The sequence below is a fragment of the Phragmites australis genome, chromosome 12 (assembly GCF_958298935.1).
Source record: "Phragmites australis chromosome 12, lpPhrAust1.1, whole genome shotgun sequence".
NCBI lineage: Eukaryota > Viridiplantae > Streptophyta > Magnoliopsida > Poales > Poaceae > Phragmites > Phragmites australis.
Genome location: NC_084932.1, coordinates 2566346 through 2591250, shown reverse-complemented (window position 1 = coordinate 2591250; position 24905 = coordinate 2566346). Strand labels below are relative to the sequence as shown.

At 41.3% G+C, this 24905-nt stretch overlaps 3 protein-coding genes across 3 annotated transcripts; 1 reads left to right on the top strand and 2 right to left on the bottom strand.

Annotated features, from left to right (window-relative positions):
- Positions 1-4372: 4372 nt before the first annotated feature.
- On the bottom strand, positions 4373-8498 carry LOC133886749 (protein SMAX1-LIKE 3-like). The gene is made up of 3 exons (XM_062326562.1): positions 7186-8498; positions 6896-7082; positions 4373-5433 (listed from the first exon to the last, which is right to left on the bottom strand). Exons 1-3 carry the CDS (start codon positions 8397-8399, stop codon positions 4411-4413), a joined length of 2424 nt encoding a protein of 807 aa, XP_062182546.1. The 5' UTR covers positions 8400-8498; the 3' UTR covers positions 4373-4410.
- A 4338-nt stretch (positions 8499-12836) lies between these two features.
- LOC133886750 (rho GTPase-activating protein 4-like) lies at positions 12837-17325 on the bottom strand. The gene is given in 5 exon segments (XM_062326563.1): positions 12837-13640; positions 13715-13944; positions 14382-14501; positions 14608-14728; positions 16367-17325. Coding segments are annotated over 5 exon segments (1503 nt in total). The 5' UTR covers positions 16813-17325; the 3' UTR covers positions 12837-13054.
- LOC133887277 (zinc finger BED domain-containing protein RICESLEEPER 2-like) lies at positions 16938-23529 on the top strand. The gene is made up of 6 exons (XM_062327217.1): positions 16938-17162; positions 20357-20741; positions 21162-21220; positions 21337-22996; positions 23282-23379; positions 23464-23529. The coding sequence occupies exons 1-6, from the start codon at positions 16938-16940 to the stop codon at positions 23527-23529; spliced, it is 2493 nt and encodes an 830-aa protein (XP_062183201.1).
- The last annotated feature ends 1376 nt before the right edge of the window (positions 23530-24905 follow it).

Here is a 24905-nt window from a genome sequence, read left to right as displayed (position 1 = left end):
AATCTTATGCTTAATTACCTTGGATAATCACTTTTAGCTCTTTGGTGGTTTAAATATTTTCTCAAATGTATATGAGCTTTATTTAGACTCCAGCAGCATGTCACACCTTCACATGACTGAGTGGAGGGGTATTTATAGTCTCAAACCCTCAAACTAACCATTTTCTCAACGGCTCAGAAAAACTGTTAACACCGAATGATCTGGTAAGAATAGTAGTACTAATACCGGATCATCCAGTGAGTACAAACTCAAAAACTAGCCATTGGAACTCCACTCAATACCTCTGTGAACACCATACACTCCGGTGTGCTTTTAAATCCATCACCGGACCTTCCGGTGAATTATCTTGAGCCACCGAGCCTTTCCAGCCTCTCTGTGTAAAATGCTCCGGTGCATTCATCTGGTATTTATTCCATTAGCACCGGACCATCGGTGAGTTAAACATTCTCTTCTTTTCCCTGAAAATGCTCCAATGCAACTATCTCTGTATTCACCAGACTATCCGATGAGTTGATCTTCGTTCTTCAACACTTGTAGTCGTCTCTGCAAGAAATACTCCGGTGCTACAATCTAGTGAGCATAAACCAAGCACCAGATCTTCCAGTGGGTTGATCTTTAGTCTTCTGCACTTGTATTCTTCTCTCTAAGAAATGCTCCGATGTTACCCAGTGCATATCACTAGACTATCCAGTGAGATTCTCAGCCTTCTCGCCCTTTATCAGAAATACTCCAGTGAGTTCAACACACAGAGCACCGGACTTTCCAGGAAGTCATCAGCCTTCACTTTGCCTCTGGATACAATACTACGATGAGTGCAAACTTCTCTACTCTGGTGGGGTAAATCTTCCTGAGACTTTTCTAATTTAATCAAATTTTATCCCGGCTACAGTAGCTTCTTAATGTATTATATCCATAATACCTACTAACATATACTATCTCTGATTGTAAATGTAGGTCGTTTTAGGCTCCTCAATTATTCTCTAAATATAAGTCATTCTCAAATTTCTATGCACTTTTTTCTCTTTTGTTCCATTCTTATCATTGTTTAATAAATGCTATTACTCTCACAAATGAATGAATTATCTTTTCCAATGCAGAATAAATAAGAGGCAATAAGATCATTTGATCTACTTTCTTAATCCTTGTGCATAAATCTAAAACGACCTACATTTACAATTAGAGGGAGTATTTCTTAACAAATATATTAGTCTCAATAACTATATTATCATTAATCACTAAAATCATAATCAAGACCTAATATACCATTTTGGCTACACATGGAGAGGGCCACATTGGATATACGCTGAGATTCGTGCACAGTGCAAGATAGAACAGCAGAAGTGTGATATATGTTAAGATAGAACTTCAGTGCCACTGGCAGCCATCAGGCAATCTACAATTCGGTTTCTATGTTTGTGGTCATACGAAACTTGTCACAGAATTTAAGGGCAATCCCCAGGTCTGTTATGGGCCGAACTATTATTTTGTACTTACCAATTAATATATATTGCTCCTGACTTAACATTTTTGATGCACTATTTGATATTCGAGGACGGCTAGCAACCTTCTTGATGTCGCAACTGCTTTACGACATACGGGAGTTCCACAGCCCTGGTCTAGTTCTTGACTGAAAGAGGGATATATATTGCCATTCTGCTTAAACTTGCAGTGATATTGTTGTTATGCTTAAACTTGTGTGTTGATTTGTGGTGATTGTCACTACTCCTTAAACTTATGGTGGCATTGAACCGTGTTCTGTAAATATATTTGTGAGAGAGATTGATACAGGTCGAGGGCTACAAGGCAGGAACCAGGAAAATTGTCCGGGGGGTGCAAAAAATCACAGGCGATTATTTGTCGGAATACGTATGTGATTACAGAACGTAAAGAAGACAGTCCTGCAGGGAGCGGTTTGCAACATACATATAAAGCAGACCGTTCCTAAACAAACCATCTTAGTTATGCAACATAAAGCAGACGGTTTCCTATTGTAACCGACTGGGATAACACACATCACAGACGGTCATCTAATCTCAGTGATGTGGACGGAAGTCATCAGGTCGGGTTTTTTTAAGATCTTTCTATGATGTATCATGAAACAGATGATTTTGAAACCGTTTATTATTGAAAGAGTTATCATAAATATTTTACAATAGATGAAAAAAATATCTAACATGATGGTTTGGAATCATCTCAAATGAAACATTATGTAGTACTGTATGTACATAGAGACGTAGATGACCATCGATGCTATTGAGAAAAAACTGGTATGGCACTCTTCCCTCTTAAGATGACAAAAGTAAAATGGGAGAAGATAAAAACACACAAGCGTTATGGGGATACACGTACAAAGTAATTTAAGTGTATAGTGCTTGTGAAAAGAATAGATAAGCATGTGATAAAGATTGGAGATATATATGTACACACATGCAGCTGTATACTACAATCTATCAGATTTCAACAGATGTCGTCACCCCAATTTTTATCTACGAAAAGTCGCACACGACAAATTCCCTACTTACACGGTACGTTGAAGGATGCCAGGAGATATATTATCTTTCCAAGATTCTAAAGCACCATGCTTTAGGGTGTAATGACCAAAGGACGATGCTTATCTCTCTAACTAGTTAACCTTTCTTTTTCCCTCATGTTAAGCTAGCTTTTCACACCCCCACTACTTCAAGATGGGAATGTGGATTTGGAAATCTAAAGCGCGAAAAGGAGCTCCTCTCTTTTTCTCAAATGGCATCACCATACACTGAAAGCAAATACCTTTTGATCATCTCCGTAGTAAAGATAGCTCCCCTTGCCTTCTAAAGTGACTTCCCCTTTCTACAAACCCGAAGTCTTTAATCATATTTTACCGATAACATAATAATACACTGTTCATATTTTACTCGAGCTCGATTGGAATAGAGTTATAGAGACGAGCATGAGTCCATTCTTTGTTTGTCAAGCTTGCTCGGAATCGGTTTGTTTACAGTACTTACATGACATGCATATTATTCTCGATTCAGTATATATATTTGTGAAACTAGCTAGCTAGACTAATGTAATGTAATATAAGATTTTTGTTTACATCATATAGAAAGTTACTAAAAAATTCGGCACCATAAAGATCAATTTTAGGAAGAATACTTTTGCACTAATGGACAGTAGCCCTAATATACTTCTGTAATTTTATAATCCGTAAGTGGATAGCAATTCCACTTGGTCGGTGCTAATCCTTGGTAAATGCTTTTATGACGAGGACTCTTTACTTCCGTAGAATTTGTTTGTAGGAGTAGCATCTCAACGTACGTCTTTCTTAACTTTATGATAAAGGAGTGTACTGAATGAGTGATGTCTATCTGCATCCCCAGCCGGAATGCCAACATCTGTACCTAATTTGGTCTCCATGACAGCACCAGAAGCATATCAACAATTGGACATGGCAAACTGTAGCAGTTATATATAATTTGGCTATACTAATAACATGTAGCGCATGTTTGATGTATTATTATTCCAATTATAGTAAAGATCGATGGGTGATGTCGTGGCGAGCACTTCCATCCTACAAGCAGCCTAACAAAAATTCAGAGAGGTATGTTTTGGGTTTTATTCTCTGTAAAAAGGTGGCCAGCTCCGGTAAGAACGTATCATCCCATAGAATAATGTCATTGGCAATACTAAAGATTTCACTCAGTAAACTAAAAGCTAAAAGCTACTGTTTGACATAGCTCTCCTGATTCTAACCGAGAAGTTACTCTAGAAACTCTCTCAAACAGACCTGAAGATCTATTTCCACCTTGTGCGGAGCAGAACATTGCAGCATATGTGGCTGGTGATTGCAATGCATGTTCCCGCAAACCACATCAACATTAAACAACTCTTTCCATGTGTATGAGACATCAACTGTCATGAACTGTTCTGAGCGTGTCCCTCGCACTAGTGACCTAACTAAATCAATGTCTCCACTACATAGCTAAAATGTTCTTGCGAAATTGTAGTGAATAACCTCAATTTGCGTGCAGTCCAGTTACATGCATGATAAATTTTATACCAAGAAAATAAAATCAAGGTAATTATATATATATATATATATATATATATATATATATATATATATATATATAGGACACCTATTCTATACTCCTAGGAGTATGTACTCCTTGGTGTATGTACTTCCACCTCTCATATACCACTTTTACACGTGTGTTATACTTCTTTATCACTTTAAATATACTTCATTAGTAATTATTGCATGTGGTTATATATATATATATATATATATATATATCACACATGAAAGGTATTAAAGATCAGGACTAGCTAGAAAACTAGGGCAAAGGAAAAAAAACACAAAGAAAAAAAAAAGTAAACAACTAAGAACTCTAGGCTAATATGTTGATCAAATGAAGCAGGGAAATGTCACAAATCCTCCGTTAATTGGAAGAAGAACACGCCATCCACAATATTAAGGATCATCACATTATCAGAAGCACTCTCTTCAAACCCTTCTCCATCCTCGGCACACGCATTCAAATCTAAGGTGAAACAAGACGACTCAATCCCCTTATCTATGTTCATGCAATTTCCCTCCTCGCCGTCATTATTATTGATGAACATTTGCTTGAGTCGAGGGGAGGAAGTGCTAGACCTTGAATACAGTGCATCACAACTCAGTACTATGATGGCATCCTCCAAACAGATCTCATCACCATTGCAACCTCTAATTCTTCCATTTGTGATCGCATTCCTGATATTGATCTCTGAGTCGTTATCCAGTTGCTCGACACCATCAATCATTATCACCTGATGAGGGTTTCTAAGTATCGTTTCATACAACCTTTGAACATAGCCATGCCTCTTGTCCGGTGATCTTTGCCTCTTGAGGATGAGCTCACCAGAGCTGGAATCAGAGTGAACCAGGGCGAACTCGTCTAGTGAGATGGAGGTCAAGTCATCGTAGGAACCAAAGACGAGCCTTGCGAGCTCCTGAGCCACTGCCTTCTTGCTATCACTATCCCTTCCTTGGAACAACAACCATGTCGCCGTATTCGGCTTCTCTTGGTGCCACCGCATCTTCCTTTTCATGCCAGAGCGGCATTGGAGCACGGCACTCGCAATATCTGCTACCACATCCTTGTGATGCGGGACCTGATTCTCAAGCGTGTTGCAAAGGATTTTGAGATTCTCTGCAGTGAGCTCGCTGAATTTTGGCCGCTCCACCAGGCCACCGTCGGATGAGTTGGACACCGAGTAGGATTCTGGACTAGGGTTTGCATGCAATGGCTGCTGTTCATATGACTTGGCCATTGGATCATCATGCAGGTGGGCGAAACTGGAGATGGAAGCAGCCGGAGAGGTAGTAACCGGTGAAGAGAAGCTCAATGTGAGATTGGATGTGTGGTGTGCTACTGATCCATTGCAATTGGGATTCCAATCTTGCAGCTGCAAAGAAGAAAGTTGGTATTTTAAGTTTTAATTAAGCAAAAAAACTATTGGTACCATCTAAGCTTTATAAACACGCTAATTGGAAGGAGTAAGCTGATTCTGATTAAAGATGAAAAATAATATATCCAAGCATCTTAAGTATGTACACCGTATGACACTGGCACTACTATAGAAAGGGTCATCATTATCGGTTCAAAAACTACATTACTGTCTGTTTTTTAACCAACAATGATAATATATGATTATCATTACCGGTTGATGTAACAAACCCGCAGTGATATGAACTATCACTACTGGCTATTAAGCTTATTTTATCGATTTGTGTATTTATCATTGTCAGTTTCAGCTACAAACCGATAGTGATACTCAATCAAGATAAAAAAAAAATTTAAAATTTAAGCATCAGGTAATAATTTAACTGAGCTTTATATTACTAATCTCCAGAGTTTGAGTTTTATATCACACTAATCTATAATTAAGTCACTAAATTCATCATTGTACACCAAAAATAAAAGACATGCACGACAGCGCAAAAAAACCCTAAACCCATGTACACAAAAACCCTAAATGTGTGTGTCACGTCTACCGGTCGACCACGATGATGAAGTAGTCATCCTCATCATTGCCGTCGTCGTCCTCGTCCTCACCGTCATCGCCGTCGCCCCCATCATCCTCACTGTAGTCGTCGGCCTCCTCCTTCTCCCAGGCCTCCTCTTCCTCCTCCTCCACCTCCTCATCCGAGCTCTACCGGGGCCTCTTCACCTTCGGTTCATTGAGGAAGTAATCCCACATGTCGTCCACGGAGGAGGACCCTGTTGATTCACCGGAGTTCGAGGTAAGCACCTCATCCAAGCTCTCTGGAGGGGCATCTGCCTCATCATCGGATGACCGCATAGGTGTAGGTGGCGTGGCTGGAGAAGGTGGCAACGGAAGCGGCGGTGGAGTGGCTGGAGGGGGAAAAGAATCACACAGATCCATTGCGGCGGCGGCGGCGGCGGCGATGGAGGGGAGAGGGTGAGAGCAAGAGTGATCGAATGATTTTCTGGTTTTGCTTTAATGAGGGTCCGGATCCCCTTAGATGTTTTATATGTTTATTTAAAGACGCTCGAGAGAAGCCGAGCAGGCGAGTGCAGGAATTCGTATGGATTTTTAAACATCACTGCCAGTTCGTAAATATAACTGACAATAATAATCATTATCAATATCAGTTATTAAAAATATGTCTTTTGATAACTAATATCACTGTCAGTTCGTAATGATAATTTCAATATCACTATTGGTTCATAACAAGAGTAAGCTATGATAATTACTATCGCTACCGGTTCTTACTGGCTTAATTTTTTATATGCGCCTTAAGCTTAAGGAGTGAGAGTGATATATTATCACTATCGATTATTACTGAACCGATAGTGAAAGAGCGACGATGATGACACTTTCTATAGTAGTGGAGAACACGTACCTGCTGCAAACTGGTGCTGCAGTTCGCCGGTCTGGTTTGATCTGGATATCGGTACCGACGAAGCCACGGCGGTATGCTAGGCGTCGCCGTGACCACCTCACTGTAGGTGAGCTCCCTCTCGCCGGCTACAGCGCCGTTAACGAAGGGCCACCCCGTTCTTGATCTTTCTTGATTAGCTTTGGCCTCACTGATATAGCATCAGTGCATCACCAAACGATAGCCATCGGAAAATTAACAACTTCCTGAACAAATTGATGGAACACTATATGTAAGATCAAGCTTGTAAGCACCTGGCGCAGCTGAGGCTTAGTGCTTGGCCGCCGTCCTGCACGACGATCGGATGCAGCTCCCAGATGGCCTCGAGAGATGGCTGTCCTGCTCTGCACGTCATGTAAACCTGGTTGTTCCCGAACCCTAGCAGCCAAAACTTGTCGAGGCCTCTGCCGCCGCCGGCGGCGGACACCAAGCTGTTCACTTCCATGACGGCGTGCTCGACGGGGCAGTAGCATTGATCGTGTTCACGGCCGCCGCCGCGTCTTCTCCTCTCCGATGCGGCGGTCCAGGCCTCGGCGGCGTACGCGAGGTCCTCCAGGACCAGCACGACGCCCTTCCCGGCGACGCAGCCCTGGCGCACGAGCGCGCGCAGGTCGCCGGTTTTGGCCTCCACCTCCTCCCTCGGCATGCGCTGGAAGGACGCGGCCGAGAGGGGAAAGAATTGGAGGTTCTTGAGGCGCTCGTGGCAGTGCTGCAGCTCGCCTTTGCTCACCCTGTTCATCACCGCCTTCACCACTGCCTCCACGGTGGCCACGCTCTCGCCGACCACGACCACGCACCGCTTGCTCCCGCTCGCCATGCAGTCCAGCACGCGCATGGCGTCGTCGTCGGCCTTTGCGTTGGGACGACTTGCGTGGCCGAAGCTTGGAGAGCTCGTCGTAGGGTGGTTGCTTGTTGTGTTTGGGTGATTGTCCGGTGACGAGACGGCCTTCTCGACGTTTGCCTTGACCTGGAAACTGGAGAAGCCGGCCTCGCGCATGACACGGCTGACGCTGGGGTCGTCGAGGATGGAGATGATGAGCTGCTCGAGCTCGACCTTGGAGGCGAGCATCGGCTGCGGTTGCTGCGGTGGCTGGCCCTCCACGGCGCCCCGGCGCTGGTGCGCCTGCGCGCGCTTGAACGCGGCGACGAGCGCGTTCGACAGCACGGGTGCGTGGTGTCCGTCGTATCCGCCGTGGCCGTGGAACATGGCGGCGGCAGGGCCGGCGGTGGGGAGGCGGTTGAGCGCGACGTTGAAGCAGAGCTCGAGGGCCTTGCACTGGAGCGGGTGGGAGTGGGAGCGGAGGCAGGCGGCGCGGAGGAGGCCGGCCGCCGAGAGCATGGCGCTGGCGACGTGGAGTGGCGTCACCTGAGCGTGGCCGCGCCGGCGCGCCAGAGCCACAGCCTGCCTCACCACGGCAGCCGCCTCCGTGGCCAGCGCCTGCTGCACAGCGCAGCCGGCGGACCGCATCCTGCGCTGGTGGCGATTCCAAGAGACGGACGTGCGGCAACTCGGCAAGTGCCTGGCGGAATCCGGTTGCTACCTATGACCTCATTTAGTAGTCCAGTCCAGTGGAGTGAAAGTGAGGTAATGTGTCTTTTGGTCAGAACAAGTCAAATTGGCTCCAGCGCTGCTATCTAAGGAATGTGCAGCGCTGCGCATGTGGCGGTAAAAGCCATGCACGCTGGAAAAAAATTTATGTAGTCACATCCTTATCACTGGGAGGGTTGCCACTTGTCGTCAATATGAATTTTAAAACGGTGGATCTCATTTAAATAGAAGTTATTCTGCATACTCATTATTTAACATTTATAATTAGTGTCAAGTAGATCTTACCTATCTTTTGATATTCACATTAAAAACAGATGACGATCATTCAAATAGCACTGCTGTATAGTATTTTTTTTCTCACGAAACCACGCATGTATTCTCTCTGACTCATCCACTAAATCTATGGAGCTGGATATAAATGGAAAAGATGATGTGGCGCCACATGTATAAAAAGCATCACTTACATATATACTCGTAGTACAAGTTCTTTTACATGCACGTTCTGGAGTTAGAATTTTTTTTTCTTTTGAAATGATTTGGGGTGCAAAATGATTAAGCTAAGGTACTTGTCGACTCTTTTTAGTTAAACCAATAACACTAGTTTTTTTTAAAAAAATATTCAATTTAAGAAAAATAGTATTATTGATTGAACTAAAAATAGTTGGTGACACCCTTAAGTTAATTAATTTACACCTCTAAAAATGATGATCTACTTATCACATAATGTTTTGTTACAAATTATTTATGGTACATCACAAATTATGGATACCAACCGTCTGTGATACTTGATGGAGTCCTAACATGACAGTGATACGTCGAGAGTTGCTAATTTTCAATCGAGTGAAAACAAAGGTATGTTTCACTTGATAACAGTAATCATTGGATGAACATCTAATGGCTGAAAAAAAAATAGACTCACAAGTGAATAATAATATTTTTCTATAGTAGAAATATATACAATTTTTTGGTGCATGCTAGATAAAAATCCCTGACTGATTACATATCAAAAGACAGACGCACGATCGGACGATCGGATGAACAACGCGTTGAGTGAAACAAAACTCTGAGCTAAATCATAGTAAATCCGTGATACGTCACCGATGGGTGGTAACAAAAAAACGTCCGTGATAAGTAATCATAACAACTTGCTATATGAGATTACCCTATACGAGTCACAGTAACCTTACATATCATGTAGTTTACTTCATTTCATTTATACATGACTACATCGATCTGCATGTGTCGTGTGGACCTCTACATGACCGCATCGACCTGCGCTGCTTCATGCATGCCTGCCTGCATGCGCCTGTTGATCGATCGAGCGACGCATGCATGCAGTGGCTAGTCCTAGTATGGTCTCTGGCTCTGGTCTGCCACGAGATACAGGAATACAGGATCTAGATCCATGCATGGAGAACCGTGTTTTGTACGTGATCCATCAATCTTTTTCTTCTCTCTCGGTACTCTCTGATATCTACTCGATGCATCAGTCTTTCATTATCAATTGCCAAAATGTATGTCAAAATTTTCAGCTGCAGCGAAAAGGAACAAGTAAAGATAATCGTAGCTCATGCGTGTGCCAAATTAGTTATCGAAATGGTTCGATCCGTTGTTCATAACTCGTTCAATGAAACACGAATTATCCTAGAAAAAATGAATAAGGGACTAGCACATTTCAACAGCTAGCTCGATCGAATTTTGGGTGGCAAATTTGTGGTCAAAACATCTGGTCCTGAAGTTCAGTCAAAAGCACCTTGGCCTCTCTCTTCTTACAATATATGGTCCAAATTAAAGCCACACAAAAGACGGTGTTCATGATTAGAAACAAAGTAATTAAAAATGCCAAGCAAATGCTACAAAAGAAGTGCCTGGGAGATAAAGAGGAAAAAAAGATGGATGTGGTGAAAGCATAAAAAAAAGGCAGAAAAAAAAGGGAAGATAGTAGGAAAAGAAATAAATGTCACATATATGTGTATTTCTACATGAAAAGTTTTTGGGTGCATCAATCGGCCATGGCAGGTTAGAGGGAAAAAAAGTACTCTCCTTTTCATGATGAATGGAATGCTTTAATTAGGTATGATACATCCTTCTTTTCATAAAGTAAAGATATAGTCATGAAAAGCACTAATGTGGCATTTTCTGATCAAATAAAAAAGCAGCCTGCAGGTAAGAAAACTGTGCAAATTTGCAGCTTGTTTTCTTTTTTGAGGAAAAATATTCTGCTTGTTTTAGGCACAATTTTTTTGATGTTGTCATACATTAGCAGCTACGGTTATTTAACATTCTGATAATCCAGCCAACCGAAGATATCTCCAGAGCCCCTATTATGCACTTTGATCTATCATAATTCATAGCAAGCCCAAAAGATTGCACACAACAATTTATTCTTGGAAATGTACAGCAGCATCCGAGGCCTTCCAACAGATTCAACAGAACCTTCAGGCAGTCATCTCTTCTAGATAGATTGCTAATTAGTCACGGACTGCTGACAAAAAAAAAATTGTAAGCACTTCACAACGTGTGTCAAGACTAATTATGTTCTGCACAAATGAACTTTGCATCTGCTGTATATCTTTGCCAAGCAAGACCTGTCAATGTCAGAAGACCTGAATTATACCTTATCTATATTTTTTATACCATCTACTGTTCATACAACAACAGTACCTCACAGTACCCCTCTATAGTACCCTTGCAGCTGTATCCGACAAACAGTACTGAGCTACACAATATGTATATACATACATACATACATACATACATACATACATACATACATAAATATATACATAGATATTACCATCAATATACTATGATGGTATAACGTATATGTATTGTATTCATATTACCTAACACACACATACATATATATATTGCATAATATGAGCATGTATGTATACTAACATATATGTTGTACTCGTGCTCTTAATAACATGGGCTCTGAAGAAACCACTCTCATCCATTTTCTATGACAACCAATACTGCATATGTTCTATATTCCCCATATGCAACACAAAATGTCTGGCACAGTACAGTTCTATTATGTTTTAATATATGCTACCGATCTATAGTTCTTCTAGCTCTATGCAAACAAATCTTCATGGTTTCAAACTGTGCTCTCTAGCCGATTTCAACAACTACCATCCATATAACATATAATACATAACCCATATATAACGTATATATTAATATATAATATGTTGCTAATATATGGATATTACATATATCATGTTATGCATACATATAATAATTATATATATATATATGTATATGTGCATATATGTATACAGACATATAGTATAGCACACCATATAAAATGTATACATATGTGCATCGACTATAGTTCGTACGGATGTACATAAAAAAAGATAGCATAACTATACTCTATATATGTACATATGGTAACATAAGTATACTATTAATATATATGTATATGATGTTCATAATATATATATATATATATATATATATATATATATATATATATATATATATAGAGAGAGAGAGAGAGAGAGAGAGAGAGAGAGAGAGTATAGTTATGATATATATATATATATATATATATATATATATATATATATATATATATATATACACACACACACTGTATGTATATTCTGCAGGTATGCTCATTGTAGTTCATGTCTTCGCACACCCCACAAGTTGTAACTCACAGTGTTTCGGGTTGTAACTGAGGGATGTGCGCAGTACGAATAACAAATTGTAACTCACAGTGTTAGCATCTCGTGTTGCAATTATGCATTTCTGGACGTCAAATTATAACTGGTCTACCTAACAAGTTGTAACTCACAGTGTTTCAAGTTGTAACTAAGAGATATTCGCAGTAAAGTTGTAACTAAGAGATATGTGCAGCGCGAATAACAAGTTGTAACTTACAGTGTTAGTTTCTCATGTTGCAATTATGCATTTCTATACGTAAAGGTGTAACTGATCTCCCTAACAAGTTATAACTCACAGTGTTTTAGGTTGTAACCGGAGGATATACGCAGTGCGAATAGCAACTGAGCATAGGCACAGAATAACCTCGTCGTGTGTGTGTATATATATATAACTTGATATTAGCATATATATAGTTTACATTCGATTTGATCCGAGTGTGACAATACCGCAGAAGGAAGTGTCAATTTTTAAAATATAAAGTCTATTTGTTTCTCAAAAAGGCATATGGACCTTACGTGTTCACATTTTTTTCTCTCAACAGATCAAAGTGAGCTGATAAATCCAAAACAATGAAAGGGAAACAGCAGAATGAGGAACGATGCGATCAAAACAAGCACAACACAGATCATCCTTGAATTTTTTGAGACTGAAGAAATTTATGTACAAAAGAAAGCAACAAGCCAATAACCTCTGTTTGATTCACTCAAACAAGTAATCATAAGCAAGATGCAGAAGTCAGTGAAAGTGAAAAGGTCGAGTACCGTGATCATGATCGAGAAAAAAATTATAAGCACATCGAAAAGCAAAACGAGCGAGCACGAAGTTTGGGGGCCTATTTTCAAGAAACATTGGGTCAGTCATCTATGACACAACAGCAGCAGCAGTGGCATTTGAATTCATCTCCATGCTTCGATCCGTTCAACTTTGGAATTTATCCGGCTCACAATGCTCACACCTCTTGATTTCTCAGCTGGAGGAATTGCACGTGCTCCAGACTGACCCTTGCCCTTTCTGGTCCGCCTATGATTCGGGCTTCCGCTTCCTTTGCGTTGAAGAGAAATCACAGCTGTTGCACTGGAAGCATCAGGAATAACAGCCAGATCAGCAAGTTGTGAGCAACCAGTGGAGCCCTCCGCGCTCGTCAGGATTTCACTTGTCTGGCCACTGAAAGCATTAGTTTCTTCAGGTTTGTCTTCAGTACTGTGTGCAGGACTGTTCAGAAGGGGCTCCTCGTTGGCAAAAGAGGAACGCCTGGATCCTTCGTCATTCCGCAGGTGAGAGTCAAGTATCACGCTGGATTTCTGATGCCCATTTTCATCAGATGGGTCCTTCTGGCGCAGCGATGCATCCTCCAGAATCGACTCTTCTCTATCCATGAGGGTCTTTTGTATTAGCATCTTGAGAAAATTCATCACTTGCACTGCATACATCAGTGCAGTCAAAGGATCTGCCACCTACATGGTACGCGTGCTAAGTTAGCATCTGCGAAACCATTAAGTATTTGGCATGAGGTATGTAGTTAGTTTTCTATGCTATTAGCACAATGCATTCATTACCTGATCATATTTGGTGCAAAAACCATAGCAATATTGCGAGCATTCATTTTGTTTATCTGTTCTTCTTGGACAACATCAGCCATCAGATTAACAGCCCAGGCAAGTAAGGCTGCTTCAGCTGGTGGAAGGCATTTAGCAACCCGAGCACAATCCTCTTCAGATTGGCATTGCATCACCTGCTCAGGTGGGATTGAGTCCAGCACCCCGCTCGGCAGTTCCCTAAACCATGCCTGAAAGACATGAAGATATTACATTGAATAATAATATACTTCTGTCATCAAGTATGTGCGTCTTGCGAAATAAAGTTGACTGCTTCAAAAGCATAAACTGCTAATACGAAATAAGTCGACCATAGCCCAACAATGCTTCCAAAAGTAAGATTATATCCTGCAACAGAAGATTGCTAATCACAAATTCACAATCACAACTTTGTATGCATTGGAAACAAGTTGCGGCAATGATCTTTGTGCAAGAAAAGAGAAGATTAGATTCCATTCAAGAGTGACGCCTGGATTCTCTGGCAGGTGTTGACATGGAATTCAATTCCACCAGTGAAGATAAACACAATCATTAATAACTCTGTAATTAACGAAAATGTGATTAAGGCACTGGTGCCGTCAACAGAATGACTTGAATCACATAAGATACATGATAGAAATAAGCTTACTTTGATTAGACCTGCCAAACAGTGGACATCAATGCCGTCCAGAACTATTCCACTATTTAACTGGTCTCTCACAAACTCTTCCTGGCTGTTCTCTGCATTTATACGAAAAATACCTTCCGCCTGCCAAGTACAAACAAGAAAACAGTTATTTGGTCAGAACAAAGCAATCAATAGCGATTAAAATTAAGTAAGAGTCATAAGTGATCCTAAAAAGTAATAACCATACCTGAAAACCGCCCTGTTCATAAAGACGCCTTTGCATCATCAAGAGAATCGTGGGAACACTGTTTCCTCTGGAATCATAGGAACACTGCATTGATTCTGTTGAAACTCCAAATACACTTGTGCTGCATTTCAAGTTTCAATCAGCTAACGAATTGCAACAGCTAAAGTAAGAATGCAATGGAACTAGCAATATGCGTCATGCGATGCTCATAAATACATATTAGCATTGCGAAATAAATGTGCCTCGCAAGGATATGGATGTCCCCACATGAAAATGAGAGCACCATGCCATTGAAATCGAGGCATCTTTTGAAGAACCAGATTTAAACAATTTAGATTGTGCCCAAGAATATCCTCTAATTCTTGTAAGTCATGCAACGAGCCCTACAAATCTTCAAATGCACAAAAACTTGGCATCAATATAAAGATGTGAAAAAATTCACACTGTTGTTTAGGTGCTGAACGGTTTGCTAACTCAAGTGCATGTACTATCCCAGGAAATTACTTTTCTTTTTTATTTTTCAGGAATTTTGTGATCATTGCAGAAGATTTCCAATTATTGACTGAGCAAATTTCATAAACTGCAGTTTTTGTTGATCATATACGACTATACGAGCAATACTTGAGTTTGAAAATTGGGTGTATGAGTTTGCACCACTTTATCTTTTTTTCAAGGCACTAGGTTTCCATCCTACTATAAGGTAGAAACTGGATAGCAAACTATTTCGTATATTCTTTTTAGATTGCCTAGTAGTAATAACCCACATCTTGAAACTCCCTATAAAAGACAAGATATAATATACACTACCTACTTTCAGTAAAAAAATAAACACTACCTATGTACTTTCCTTATTCTTTCACATATGTTCCTAGTACTGAGTCAGAAACGATAGCAAAGCAGAGACGACATTTCAAGCTAAAGTCTACAGTACAAACAGATGGAGACGAATGATAAAGGGAAAAAAGGAGTGAGCGTGGAACTCTAAAGTAAAGAAAAGTCAATGAATCATCTAGCCAAGACAATATACATCATGGAATTTCCAGTAGCTTTTTGATCTTCCTAACGATAGATGATGTAACAATCTACTTTTTTATGTAACTAGTTCGATCAACAGAATTCTTGAATGAGGTAAGCAGCCACAGCAAAATCATGCGACGATAGTAAATAACAATGCATCAAGAAACATGATTGGCCAATTATTTAATGGAACATGAAGAAAACGCAAAAAAAAAAAAAGGCAGAGTGGTGGACGAAAGCATATCCACTGTCAAGACGTATACAGTTCATCTATAACAGGTTAAATCCAGCTAAAACTACCAACACAAACACAAAGCTAAAAATATAAATTCAAATAAAACTTCCCGCCTGAAAAACAAAGAAAGTATTTTTCATACAAATTTTCATATCAAAGCAGCATGGGGGTTGCAACGCAAACAAAAGAGACCATCTTTCCACCGATTAGAATCAAAATGACATTACGCTAACAACTGTGCCATCTAAATGCTAAAACGCACTGAACTTTTAACGAACCCCGTTTCAAGCAAGCACCATCTCTACATTTTAGAACTTTCTGCAACACTTTATATCAGAACACTGAACACCACAAAATTGCAAAAGGGAAGCAAATATTGTCAATATCCGCCAAAATCAAATTCAAATAGTAACTAAAAGTTGAATGTCATGAAATCTGTGAATTCAGAGTAAAAACTGAAACTTTGAAAGTTTGGACTTGATAACAGGAGATGAAGATGAGACAGACCTCGCACTGGGAGCTCGGCGGGGCACCTCGGGCTCGAACTCGACGGGGAGCCCCAGGAATCCATGGAACCTATCGAACGTGACGTGCGCCACGTGCTGCACGTCCGTCGGCAACCCAATCTCCATCCCACAGCCGCCGCCGCCGCCTTCACCACCGCCGTCGCCGCTCACTATCCTGCACCCGAGCAGCGACTTCCGCAGCAGCTCAAACAGCAGCGCCAAGAACGACCACCGCTCCGCTTCCTCCTCCTCCTCTGACCCTTCAGGCTCTTGCCCACGCCGATCTTGGAATCCAAGGCTCCCTGTAGATCCCGTAGGCTGCTCCCTGCTGCCGCTTCCTGGGAGCAGGTCGCTGTCGGCATTGGCTAAATAGCGCAGGGAGGAGGAGGCGCGGCTTGCGGGGGAAGCAAGGTTGGTCGGGCCCCGGAGGAGCGCCACCTCCGTCATTGCTTCCTCCTTTTCGCGCTCGCTCTAATTCTCTCTGGAATTATGAGCTGCGATCTGGTGCGGCGTAGGACCGATTTGGGAGGCGTTTCTTGGGATTTCTCAGATGGTGGAGCGGCGTAGGGCCAATGCACCAAGAAATGATAGGTGATTCTAGTAGTGGAGTTCTTGGTGCGTTCTATTTAGGATTTCTTGATGTTTGCTTTCGATTGGAAATCGGGATTGTTGGGCAGGATTGGAGGGGAGGATTTGTTGTGGTGCTGCGCGTGGTCCAAATCCACGATGGAATCGCGACCAATGAAATTGGAGCGTCGACAAATGGACAGCAAAAGGGGGGATTTTCGTACTCAAACGTTAGATCCTTTGCCAGAAAAAGACTCAATTTTTAACAGGAAAAGAAGATGAAATCTCTTCCGCTGTTTGGTGAAGAATGGATAAGATTTATGTGGAGGTGGAGTTGGATTGAAGGGAGGGCTTGCGCTGGGGCCTGGTGCTGATGACGCCATCATTCGCCTCCTGCTCCTACTCCCCTCCTCTCCCTTTGGTTTTATGCCATGCAACTCACACATGGATGCGCTCGTTTCTCGCTTCTCGTTCACGCGTGCGCTTCTCTATTTAAGCTACCATCAGATAAAGTCTAACCTTTTCTAACTGTTTCGAATTGGCTACGTCACCGAAAGTTTCGGGGTTTGATTAATTATAAAACTTGTTATGATAACTTGCCAAGTTAATTGTGTGCAGTTACCTCATAAGTCATTACCTTATAGAGTACTTCAATGATTTAACTGATTGTTACTTTGTTAGGTGTTCTTGTCTCCTTTTAGACCCCTACATAGGACAAAAGTCCAAACAAATATTCCCAAAAAAAATCCAAACAAATGCTTTTCCAGCTAATGCCTTTTTCTTAGTGCTCCATCCATATTAAATTACAAGATGTATACGTTTTGCAATCTTGCTCTAAATTAGAAAGAGGCAAACTTGGAGGCCTAAACAGAATTCTACGACTCCCTCCGTAGTCAAATAATTGTTGTTTAAGAAAATGCGTGTATTCAAACTGAAGAAATTTTGTCTACTAATATACACAAAAGCATATTTTTTATGGAAAATAATTTCAAATAATTATATTTTCATTGATTTTGTATAACAAATGCTTAGGAAATGTAATGGTAAAAAATACGGATTTGCTATAATTTACTTGGGTGTTTCTTCTCCCTCCCCACCAAATTTTTGCTGTCTCAATCTGCACACAATTTGAGCTCAGCTGTATCTTCCTCAACTTTGGTGAGGTTAGGGTTCATGGTTGGGGGAGGAATGATGGCTTGGTGGTGCTAGTGGTTGGTGGGCGAGCAGCAAGGTGGCAAGGGATAGCCAGTAGGCATGGTCAGGGCGGGGCGGGGCATCCAAACGAGATGGGTTAGCATGGCGGCGAGCTACGATCACGGATCAACGACGGGAGGCGTCAGAGATGATGCAGGAGTATAAAACTTAGAGGACCACCATAAGCTTGAAGTACAATCAAACCAATCTACAACCTTAAAGAAAAATTTCGACAACATCTCCTCTGTAACTAGAGTTGTAACTAACCAACCATCACGGAGCAAGAGAAAAATAAATCATCGTACTAATAGAAATAAATATCCTAACAAAACGAGGAACAAGTCTTGATCATACTTCCGTGCAATAACAAGTCAGACATACAACACAACAACTAAGAGGCATTAAACTGATATTACAAACATAAAGATAGCAAGTGAAGATGATCTATGCAAAGTCGGGCTGCTACCCTATCCCACATGCTTGACGTCACCTCTAGCCACACTGGAAAGATAGCAAAGGTGAGATTCGAAAATCTCAACAAAGAATTACTTTAACAAACTATTTAGCAACAGCGGACTAAACATTCATTTTTAACAAAAGTAATACATTGAACATGTTAACAGTATTTGAAAAACATAATTAAGCATGATAATACAACCTCAACCACGTGCTATCTTCCACTAGCTATGATCCTAATACCATCTAAAACAGTAATGAAAACTTCCTTATAATACGTAGAGATAACATCGATGCAATTAAAGTAAAGATATTCACATAAATGTGTATATATTATGACATGCCCTAAGTAGAAACTGAGAAGCTAGCTAAGAGTACTTTTTTTAAAAAGTAATATGCTTAGAAATTAAAATATTATTACAAAATATAATAGCTAAAATCTAAAAATAACTTTTAAAAAAACTAAAAACACAGCTTTACACAGAAACCATAAACAAAAATCCAAACAAACATATCCAAGTCCGTGAGCCGTTCTCGTCCCTATCGACTTAGATTTCTGATAGACTATGAACGCGACGCAAGGAAGAATGTCGAGCCTCCAGCGTGGTCAAAGACCACATGCACAACAGTGCGGCAACAGTAACTTGCTTCCTAGTCGACAATGAGCATGCCCTTTCTCTACCCAAAAAACAACTAATAAATAACTAATGTGCATCGGTAATGTTGAGAACTGAATAACTAATGTGCAGCGTGGTCAGTACCTATTGCATTTTTTTCCTCTCGTGAAAGAGCGCCGCCACTAGGTTTCCAAGGCAAAAGAAGATCAGGAGCTAGGGATAGAAGTAAGAGTTAGCCGTGCTCAGTTCTGGAAATTCAGTGGCATGTGTTCAAATGCAAATAAAATAAGGTGTTTTGGATGGTTAGTAGTTGTGGTTGTCCTCCTTAGAAGAAGTCAAATATCAGGTTTACTCTTTATATGTCTTGAATTTTTTTTATAGGTGCTGTACTTGTTGATAGTGGGCTAGGACGTATGTGATAATTTCGTCAATCTTTAAGTTCTACATCTCCGATCTTTAGTAGAAGTTGAATGAATATATGCATATGATGATGTAAGTGTATGTGTATGTGTATGTGCATCTATAAGTGGTACTGATACTTCTAAATATGCAAAAAAAAAAAATGGGGCAACTGCCTCCATGCGTCTTGATGTGTATGTATACAACACTACACACAGAGTGCGAAATTTTGTGCTGGGCCTTGAAATTTTGTGCCATTTGTGGCCCGGATATAGTTTCTTCGTCATGTGTTACACGCATGTGCCATCGGAAAAAAAACATCTGTTTTCTGAGACACTGCTAGTGTCCTATGGTTAAGGCTGGACAAAAAGCTCGAGGCTCATGAGCTAGCTCAGGCTCGTGAAAGCTCGGTTCAGTTCGGCTCGGCTCATTATATAAACAAGCCGAGCCCAAGCCTCCTTGCTAGCTCGTTTGTGAATCAAGCCGAGCCGAGCCAGCTCGCGAGCCAGTGGACATGAGGCCCCTAATCCAGTGCTGAACGCAGTCACGCAGACACAACCCAAGGCAGCAAACACAAGCCCACTCGCGGCCACAGCCACAGGCCCACAGCCCACAGCCCACAGCCGAGTACATGACCAATCGACCAGTCGACCACGCGTCCACACCTAGCCGCCGGCCGCCGCCTAGGTCTTCGGCTCTTCTCCTCTTCGGTCTTCCACAGTTCCACTCTTGTTCTCGGCCTCCCATGTCCCATCCAGATCCAGCCATCCAGGCACCAAACACCTTCGCAGTATCGCACCACGGCACCAGCACGGCAGTCGGCGACCGGCAGCACTCCAGTCCAGCCGCCACCTCCAGGCTCCTCTGCTCCTGGGTGCCAAGCCGCTAGGCCGCCAGCCCTCTCCGGCTCTCCCTCCCCACGCCGCCCTCTCCGGCTCTCCCTCCCCACGAGGCCACGCGCCCACGCCGAAGACACCGGCACACCGCCCTCTCCAGCTCTCCCTCCCCACGAGGCCACGCCGAAGACGCCGCCCTCGGTGGTTCAGCTCCTCCCCACGCCTCCAAGCACCAGGACGCCAGGATCCCAGGAGCTGCAGCCTGCAGGACTGCAACGCCGGAGGCTGCAGCCTGCACCAAGCCTAGGTATGATTAAAGAATAGGTTTTCTTTGTGTACAAATTTGATATTAGAGGAAATTAAAGAAATTGGTCTACTCAGTGTACATATTACATGATAGATTTTGAGTGTTCATATCTATTGTACAGATTATAGAATAGATAATAGATTTTACAATATTTTGTCATAGTTAACTCTTAACTCCTTTGCTCATAATTAATTTTGCAATATTATGCTCATAAGTAATTTTACAATGCCCACCATTGCTAAAAGATCATTGGCCAGTGGGTTAACATTTAATTAGAATGTAAAGAAACAGCAACTTATATAATTTGGAATTTTTTTGTGTGATGTTGATGCAATAGAAACTCCATGGAGCAACATCCAATTAAGCGATCCGGTGCGTCCGCTTGCTCCTCTATTAGTCCCATTTCTCCATTGTTGGAAGCTACATCATCAAGTAATCTCGAAGATTGTGGTGGAAAGGGACATCAATCTGATCAACAGGTAATCTCTACAACGGTACGTGAATACGGGATAGTTAGTGTATGTCTCAAAATATTTGTGTACCATTGTCATTCATACACAATTGGCTCGCTAGCTAACTTTATGTTTCTTTGTAGGTGGTTTCTGATGACAATTCAGAGGATAACTCTTTTGACTTCAATGATGACATGTCAATATCAAATCCTAGCAATGATGAGGAAGCGACAGATATTTCTGGTGGAACAAAATTGGGCAAGAAGGTGAAGGTCAAGGGGAGTAAACAGAAGGTTAAGGGGAGGAAGCGCTCGGGTGTTTGGAAAAACTTTAAGGAGGTCAAAGTTCCATCCTCGGTGAAAGGGGAGATACTAATAAAGGCAAAGTGCATGTTTTGCTATACATTGTATGCTTACAGACCCGGGGGAGCTACATCACATCTTATGAGGCATATGAAGAAGTGCACGCCCTACTTGAACAAATTGGCTAAGAAGAGGTCTCAAGCTCTTCTCAATTATGCTCCAGAAAAGTTAGGTGACTCAAACCTCCCTGTTATTGTCACTCCTAGTGAATATAATCATGAAGAAACTCGTAAACTGATAGCTAAGATGATAATTGTCCATGAGTATCCATTTAGGATGGTTGAGCACACTTGGTTCAATATTGTCTTGAGGTATTTAAATCCTGAATATCAGTTTATTGGTAGAAAGACAATAAGAAGTGAATGTTTGAAGGTTTTCCAATCTGAAAGAGATGCTCTTATGAGGAGTCTTAGAAATGTGGACATGATTAGTTTGACTTGTGATTTGTGGACATCCAATCAAAACCTTTGCTACATGTGTTTGGTTGCACATTACATAGATACAAATTGGAATATGCAATGTCGTGTGCTGAATTTTGTGGAATTGGATCCTCCACACATTGGGATTGTGATAGGACAAGCTGTCTTTGATTGTATAGCTGAATGGAAAATTGAAGACAAGATTATAACAATTACTCTTGATAATGCTTCCAATAATGATGTTGCTGTTCGGAATTTAAAGGCTAAGCTTTTAGCAAGAAAATCAACTTATTTTGTTGCTAAATACTTCCATGTTCGCTGTTGTGCTCATATTATCAATTTGGTGGTGAATGATGGCATAGAACCCTTAGGACCTTTGATAGACAATTTAAGGCAAACTGTCAAGTACATCAAAAGGTCTCCACTTCGCATGCATAAGTTCGTAGAAATTTGTAGATCTCTTGCATTGGATATTGGAGAAGGATTAAAACTTGATGTCTCAACAAGGTGGAGTTCCACTTACCACATGTTGAAAGTGTCCATTGCTTATAAGGAAGCACTTATCTCTTATGCTGAAACTGATGCAAACTATAAGTGGCAGCCTACAGATCATGAATGGGCATTGTATTCATCAATTCAACCAATACTTGGGTCTTTGGCTGAAGTAACAACTGCATTTTCAGCTTCAAAATATCCCACCGCAAAGGTTTTTTATCCACACATAGTAAATGTCAAGATTGCATTAAGAGCTGCTCGTGAATCTAGTGATATCAATTTGCAAACTATGGGCACTGCAATGTTGGATAAATTTGACAAGTATTGGGAAGAAAAGAATAATGTCATGGTGCTAGCCACTATTCTAGACCCAAGGTACAAGATGAGATTTGTTGAGTGGTGTTTTAAGCAAATTTATGGATGTGATGTAGCTAACAAGGAGCTAGGTGATGTTCGGATTGAGTTGGAAAAGTTGTATGAAAAATGTGAAGAGAAGCATCGATGCAAGACAATGGCTGCTACCAAAGGCAAATGTGTTAACTCAGATTCAAATGTAGATTCAAATATTACCTTGCCCTCATGTTCTAGCCATTTTCAGTCCTTCTTGCAATCATCTAGTCAAGATGCATCGAAGTCAGAGTTGCTCATTTATCTTGATGAACGGAATGAGCACTTAGGAAACAAAGCTTTCAATTTGCTTCACTGGTGGAAGTTAAATGAACACAGATACCCGATAGTTTCACAGATGGCAAGAAATTTCTTGACTATACCAGCTAGCTCTGTGTCTTCTAAATCTACTTTTAATGCTGCAGGTAGAGTTCTAGATCATTATCGCAGTTCTCTACTCCCATCTATGGTTAAGGCTTTGATTTGTTCTTCTAGCTGGATTAGAGGCGCTCCCGTGCTTACGGTATGCTATATTATATTTGAATATATGATATATTGTTCTCTCTTTTCAACACACAAACAAACCACTAATACTTGTGTTTTTTAGGAAGATGACAATGAAGATGAAGTTGAGAGCATCCCATTTCCTAAAAGTGAAGTGCAAAGTAACTAGTGGAGAGTGGAGACTGGAGTCTTGGGATTTTGGTTGAAAGTTGAAACAATGGGACAAATGAAATTGTAGCTACTTTGTTTATTTTGTTTTGCTTGTGAATTGTGACTGCTATAGCAGTCTTTTTGTTGTGTCCATGTCCATCTTCTATTCTAGGTTATTTATGTTACGTGACTATGTTGAGTGTTAATTGGACAAGGTTGTTGCTTTTGTGTATTAATTGGACTAGCTAAAATGCTGTGTTAAATTGTTAATTGGACTAGCTAAAATATTGTGTTCATCTTCTATTCTAGTTATGCTTGCGCTGTTGTGCAAAATATCATGTTACAACTTGTTTATACAGCATAGAGAGAAGGTGATATGCGAAAGGAGAACCAGCAAACAACATTCCAGATTTCAAACAGAAGCAAATTTCTGCAGTTGGTGTGCAGCTCGCGAGCCCTTGCGAGCTGGCTCGAGCCGGAAATCGAGCCGAGCTGAGCCTGTATTTTAGCTTGATTCGTGAATCGAGCCGAGCCAGTATATCATCAAGCTTTTTCGAGCCGAACCGAGCCAGACTCGGCTCGGCTCGTTTCCAGCCCTACCTGTGGTTGTGTGCAGTTATTCAGAATTCACCCTCAAGGTCTGCAGCAGCTCCTGTCGTGGTTTCGGCAGGGAAAAAACAAAGGTTCTTCAGCAGTTTCTGTTGAGTATTCAGAACTTCTATTTATTAGAAATGCAACTTCAATTAGACTACCCCCAACCATATTCCCTTCATTTTGTTCCCTTCCCGATTCCCTTCCCTGTTCCTATTCCCTTTATTTCTTCTCATCTCCAACAGCTTCCCTTCGAAGGGAATCGCGAAGGGAAAGGAGAGAGAATCCCGTCCTGAAGGGAATGACCCTGGGAATCCCGTCGTGAAGGGAACCGTGAAGGGAAACTGTTGGGAGCGCTGAAGGGAACGGGAATCCCTTCACGACGGGAATCTGGCCGTGAAGGGAATCCGTTGGCCTTGGTCTAATAATATTATAACAGAAGTAAAAAAATTTAAAAAAAAACTTCCAAAGTTACAGGTCTTGCAAGCTGGTTGTCAGGCCTTCCGGAAGTAAATCATGCACATTGAGCTACAAGACTAGAAAGTTGCAGAGTTGTTGACGCAAAAAGATACCGCGTCAAATATCGAACACCTCGTGTGCAATATTCGGTAAGCAATACACAGGATATCCTGATCGTAGCGCTACGTCGTCGGATCTTCATCGTCACTCACACTCGGAAGAGACCCCATCGGAGCACGAATGACCGACGGCTTGTCCTTAGTCATTGAGATGAAGAACATGTAACAATATATATTGGAAAAAAGAACAAGACTATAGGAACTAGGCAAAAGAGATAAAACCAAA

What these genes read in the sequence shown, in the direction of transcription:
- LOC133886749 (XM_062326562.1), bottom strand. Translation starts at nt 8,399, where the DNA reads ATGCGGTCCGCCGGCTGCGCTGTGCAGCAGGCGCTGGCCACGGAGGCG. An exon ending in CTAAGCCTCAGCTGCGCCAG is followed by an intron (nt 7,083 to 7,185) that starts GTGCTTACAAGC and finishes ATGCTATATCAG; the next exon opens with TGAGGCCAAAGCTAATCAAG. An exon ending in GCAGCACCAGTTTGCAGCAG is followed by an intron (nt 5,434 to 6,895) that starts GTACGTGTTCTC and finishes TCTTCTTTGCAG; the next exon opens with CTGCAAGATTGGAATCCCAA.
- LOC133887277 (XM_062327217.1), top strand. Translation starts at nt 16,938, where the DNA reads ATGCACCAAGAAATGATAGGTGATTCTAGTAGTGGAGTTCTTGGTGCG. An exon ending in GACATCAATCTGATCAACAG is followed by an intron (nt 21,221 to 21,336) that starts GTAATCTCTACA and finishes GTTTCTTTGTAG; the next exon opens with GTGGTTTCTGATGACAATTC. An exon ending in GACAATGGCTGCTACCAAAG is followed by an intron (nt 22,997 to 23,281) that starts GCAAATGTGTTA and finishes TTAATGCTGCAG; the next exon opens with GTAGAGTTCTAGATCATTAT.